At 42.2% G+C, this 5,703-nt stretch overlaps 1 protein-coding gene across 1 annotated transcript; it reads left to right on the top strand.

Annotated features, from left to right (window-relative positions):
• Positions 1-843: 843 nt before the first annotated feature.
• LOC134209895 (uncharacterized) lies at positions 844-4,893 on the top strand. Its single transcript, XM_062685916.1, has 4 exons — positions 844-995; positions 1,055-2,110; positions 3,618-3,719; positions 3,782-4,893. Exons 1-4 carry the CDS (start codon positions 915-917, stop codon positions 4,862-4,864), a joined length of 2,322 nt encoding a protein of 773 aa, XP_062541900.1. The 5' UTR covers positions 844-914; the 3' UTR covers positions 4,865-4,893.
• The last annotated feature ends 810 nt before the right edge of the window (positions 4,894-5,703 follow it).

The following is a 5,703-nucleotide window of genomic DNA, read 5'->3' as shown; positions in this document are numbered from 1 at the left end:
GCTGTTCTAATTGTCACGTTGGTGGCGCCTAGCAACTACAGTAGAACACACCATTGATCTTGGCTATCGCGACACCCTCAGCGGAGACGTGTACCACCTCTTGGACCGGGTACCGTCCCTTCGTGCAAATGGCCGCTATCCTAGACACGTTTGTCACCCAAATGCCGTTATCGACAGGGACCGTTGTACGGGTCGTACAGGAGGGCGACATCGGTCCTCGATTCCAAGACCAACTGCGGAAGTGGATGCTCGTTTTCTACGTAACTTTCTTCGCTTCGTCTCCGTTCTGCTACTTCCAGGATGATCACCTTCCGCCGTTACCACCAACAGCTTTGACGATTGACTCGTAAATTTTTCAATTCTGAGCCACAGGGATTTGCGACTAGATTCGTGGCGGGTTCTGCTCTTTGTTTCAGCTGGCGTTGCAACAACGGTAGCTGCGATGGCAACAGCGACAGGGACTCCTGGGATGCGGTACTGCAACCACTCTCCATGGAATCCCGAACAAAATGACACGAGTTCCGACTAAACCAGCGGATTCTGACGAAGCGCTCCTGCGTATCATAGCAGCGATATCCGGTACGAACCGTATAATCTTTACTAGAGCAGAAGTGTTCGGTTTTACGTTAGGGTTATTCAAACTATCAAAGATAAAATTGCAAACCTTCAGCTATTGCGACAGAAACGATAGTCACTAAACTACTGAGCACGATTACAAAGCTGAACCTTTCACGAGTATATAAATAGTGTTTGATCGACCCAGTCTAATTGCATCAGCGGAAAAATAATTAATGCTATTACAGCGGCAAACTAGAAAGATCGCTTTGATACAGTACGCAGGGTAAAAGCTTTCTGCACAGTTTAATTCCTCACATGATTGCGGTAACAATGGTAGTTAATGCATGATTTGAATCATGATCGAACGTGCTTTGTTTTGGTGGCACCTATTGATGCTGTGTAAAGTAGCAGATTGCAATGACCCCGATGAACTCTTGGTGAGATACTGAATTAAATTGCCATACCGATTAGAGAATATAACTCAGGTATTTAACAGAAGTCGTCTATTCTGACGCATGGTTACCCGGCACAACTCCACAAAATAATTACTGAAGATGGCTACATTCTTACTACGGCTCGAATACCCAACCCCGGAAAGACGCCGCTTCTTATCATGCACGGTCTGTTTGGATGCTCGGCGGACTTCACAGTTCAAGGTCCTAAAAAGGCTCTTGCCTTTCTAGCGCACGATGCCGGATTTGACATCTGGATGGCCAACAATCGTGGAACAACTTACTCAAAGCGGCATGAGTCACTGAATCCGAAATCCAGAGCTTATTGGCGCTTCAGCTTCCACGAGTTGGGACTATACGACCTTTCCGCCAACGTGGACTACATTCTTAAAACTACTAAGCGAAGAAAACTCCATTATGTCAGTCACTCTCAAGGATCGACCCAGTTTGTAGTTTTGACTTCACTCCGCCCTGACTACAACGATGTCTTCATCAGTGCTCACCTTTCGGCACCCGTGTGCTTTATTCATCACTCGACAACACCAGCGGTCGTTCTAACCAAACACCCGGACGAAATAGAAGCCGCTTGCCGGCTCACCGGAATGTATGAAATCAGCGGTCGCGGTAACGACTCCTACATAGATGCCATCGTACGGGCTACTCAGAAAGGTGTCATTCCGGTGGACCTCGTGCTCATAAACGTTTGGTACGCGATGGGCTTCCATGATTCCATCAACCGAACCATGTTTGTCGATATGCTCAAGTACACTCCCGCAGGTGGATCTGTGTACCAACCGCTGCACTACATCCAGTTGTATAATTCGAAGAACTTCCAGCAGTACGACTTCGGTTCGGTGGAGAACATGAAACGCTACGGGAGTGCTCGACCCCCGGCGTATCCGGTGCACAAAATTACGACTCCAATCTACGTGTACCATGGGGAGTTCGACAACATCAACCACCCTTTGGATGTGAAGGCACTGACGGATCGGCTTCCGAATTTGAGACTGAAGTACATGGTGCCCATTCGGCGGTGGAATCATATTGATTTTCTGTACGCAAACAGCGCTCATCGGCTGTACCAGATGATTCTGTCGAAAATGATTCGGAGATAAGGGTGTTCTTGAATCTTTGTGATGTTTTGTGTGGATTTTTTTTTCAGATTTGAGTATAATATCTAAACTGTACCGCGTTACCAGTTGAAATCCTTATTAAAGTAGACCATATTCACTAGTTTCAATTTTTGATAAAGAGGACGGAAGGACGGACCGAAAGACTGAAAGCTGCGAAGGGGTGCCGTTTTTGGCGAGTATTTAGTGACAGAACAGATCACTGTCAAGAAATCTATTAGTTGAATAAAATAGTGAAAGTCACATCCACGAGTGTCATTTATCCGAATTAGTCATTTGGTTGAACAAATTACTTTGATAGGTACATGATTTTGCCCAATTGTATGTATTGAGTGAATGTGTATTTAGGCTTATTTAATGATCTTTTCCAAGAGTAATTTCTAATGTGATAAGAAATTTGAGTAGGGTAACGGTACCAATAGTGGAGGTATTAGTAGATCCACTGAAGAAAATATTTTTTTTAAATTGATAATTATGGGAAATTTACAGTTTTAATATCTTAGTTGATAGATAAACTAATGAATTTGCTAACAAAAATTAGATAGACGTTATTTAACAACAACAATTACCAAATATTGTTTGCACCACTATGGGTACACGGTTCCTTTAGTGGCGGTAAAAATTAATTTTGGTTCCCATAGTAATGCTATCCATTGTTTTTTTTATGAGACACGCCACTATTGGTACAGTTGCACCACTATAGGTACAAGGGAGTCAATTTTGTTAAGGAAAATCATTATTTTCAATAGTTTTTCAAGTGAAATCTTAAGATAAGTTACATTTAACAGGATATTTGAAGCACGACGCATCAATTGAAACCATCGTAAAGTGTATAAATATGATAAATCTCATTAAAACCCTACTACCTCCACTATTGGTGCTACCTCGATTAAGGGTACGGTTACCCTATGTGGCGTAAAATGTTTGAGTGCATGTTACAGTAGATGAAATACACATTTTTACAAGATGTGTTTCCGATAACAACATTTTTATTTACTATTCCTCCGAGATAAATAAACCGAAATGCATCAATATTCATATTTTGGTGACAACCAGTTCCTTTTTTCCGCAGCATCAAAAACATTGAAATAGAGACTGTATTATGTACATTGATACAATTATAATTGAGGTCTATGCACTAAAATCTGTCCAGGCAATTGTAATGAAATTTCAATAAACATATTTTACAAAACCTGTATCGTGATCTGATCTGTCCAACTCATATTCGGGTTTAAACACCTTCAAGCCACTTGTTGAGTTGAACTATTGAATTTTTTTTTCGATTTTGCGGTCAGTAAATGACTGTAAATAGCTTGACTATCATAAATCTCAACTCGTTTAAAATTTGGCAGTTAATTAATCCAAACGACTGTCATTGAGATCAAATTCCCTATCGGCTAACGAGCAATCACGATCAGTGTTCACCCATCCATTAAATCATTCTGTCTATTTAACCACTACTGAAATTAACCGACAGCTACTCAACACTGCTACGGTAATGTCGAACTGGTTAAGTTGCCTTCAACTGCTGCTGGCAGGAAAAGTTCTCGTTCGAGCAATCGATCCAAATGAGTTTCTGGTAATAATCGCTTCGCATAAATCAAGGCAAATCAGAACATTTTTTTTTCTTGTTAATTCCAGAAATCCACCATCTCCCGACACAACTACCCGGTCGAGTTGCATCCGGTCACTTCACCCGATGGCTACCATCTCACCATGGCCCGCATTCCAAACCCAAATCGTCCGATCCTCTTCCTGATGCACTCATTCCTGAGCTCTTCATCCGATTACACCGCACTCGGACCTCACAAATCGCTTGCATTCTCCGGTTTCGATAGTGGCTTCGACGTATGGCTTGCCAACGCTCGAGGAAACACATTTTCCCGAGCACACCGCTCTATGAACCCATCGCAGAAGCAATTCTGGGACTTCAGTTTCCACGAGGTGGCCACCCAGGACATACCGGCCATGATCAATTACGTGCTAAACGCGACCGGGCGCACCAAAGTTCACTACGTTGGACATTCGCAGGGTGGGACCAACTTTTTGGCAATGGCTTCGATGCTGCCGGAGATCAACGGGAAGATCGGGAGTGCACATCTGTCCTCGCCGGTGGCATTCTGGTCCAGGAATACGACACCGATGAGCTATCTGTACGATGAACTGATGTCGCTGATTTCAATTTTGGAAAGAATCGGAATGTACGAGATTGGGGGACGGTCGCCGGGCAGTGTGACGCATTACGTTGAAAAACTGGTCAAAGGGGGATGCGTTCCCGAGGACATGGTGATGTTGGGATTGGGGATGGTGGTGGGAGAGCATCGCGAAACGTTGAACCGGACCATGCTGGATACGGTTATGAATGTGTTTCCAGCGGGGGCTTCTTTGCGGCAGGGATTGCATTTTTTGCAAACCATGAAATCGAAGCGGTTCAGTTTGTACGACTTTGGGGAGAAAGAGAATATGGTTCGATATGAGAAGGCAGCCCCGCCGGATTATCCGTTGGAGAAAATAACTGCTCCGGTGGCGTTGTACTATGGGATGAATGATCCTTTTGTGGCAATTAAGGATTTGGAAGAGCTCGCAGGAAAGCTACCGAATTTGGTGCTTAAGCAGAAGATGGCCGATTGGAAGTGGAATCATATAGATTTTATTTATGGGTCTCACGGCAACGAGGCTCATCAAGTGGTGATCAAGTTGGTAAAGGAGCTTGAGTCGAAGTAAATATTAATGTACTTACAGCTAAGTTTATATTCAAGAGTGCCGGAATTCTCGTGTTACCTGGAATTAAACAAAATACAGTCATTATTATGTTGCGTATTAAATTTTTCATATTTGAAACACTTTCATCGATGGACAATATACATATACTGAATTGAGAAACGAATTACTCTTGATTTAAAATAAAATTGAATCCTTAGCTGTTTACTTTAAACCATTGGTTTTAAAGTTTATTTGTCGGAGTTATGAATAGAAATCAATTACACTTATTAACTACCGCTACTTGGTTGGTAACAATGCACCGATGAAAAAAAATTCCAGTCAATGAATAAATGCCTCTACCAGCACTGCCACGGTGGTTATTAGCAGCAATCAAGAGAGAACCAGTTGTAATAGCAATCTATTACTAGTGTGGTTATGGTTATGTGTGGGAAGAATATGCAAATGTTTCATTCCCGAAGCCTTGTTGAAGTTGAATACGTCTTATGGCTTATGAGCGGAATCTATTTTAAAGGTGTGGTAAATAAGTGAATTGACTAAGTATTTATGACTTGATCGAGATAAACAGATTTAAAAAAAGGGGAAGATGGGGAGACTTAATCCTCTCTTTTTTCCGAGAACCACAGTATTTTGTATTTTTAGTGACTAATTTTTTGTATTGATAAACGTATTAACTTTACAGAACGGTTTGTGTGTTTGGACCTCCTGGAGATATATTCAGTGGTTATGAGTAATTTGAATAACTTTTCCTCACATTGACCAAATGCAATATTTTTTTGATGTAGGATTACGTCCTTTGGAGAGATAGGAGGGTCATTTTGCAGATTCTAATTTGAGGCCGT

The sequence above is a fragment of the Armigeres subalbatus genome, chromosome 2, assembly GCF_024139115.2.
Source record: "Armigeres subalbatus isolate Guangzhou_Male chromosome 2, GZ_Asu_2, whole genome shotgun sequence".
Classification (NCBI taxonomy): Eukaryota; Metazoa; Arthropoda; class Insecta; order Diptera; family Culicidae; genus Armigeres; species Armigeres subalbatus.
Note: the sequence above shows the minus strand (reverse complement) of the source record. Positions and strands in the feature narration are given on the sequence as shown.

Bases quoted from the DNA above. Each gene is read 5' to 3' on its own strand.
- LOC134209895 (XM_062685916.1), top strand. From the start codon at position 915: ATGATCGAACGTGCTTTGTTTTGGTGGCACCTATTGATGCTGTGTAAA. The intron at 2,111-3,617 runs ATGATTCGGAGA...ATTAACCGACAG, and splicing joins ACCAGATGATTCTGTCGAAA to CTACTCAACACTGCTACGGT. The intron at 3,720-3,781 runs GTAATAATCGCT...TGTTAATTCCAG, and splicing joins TCGATCCAAATGAGTTTCTG to AAATCCACCATCTCCCGACA.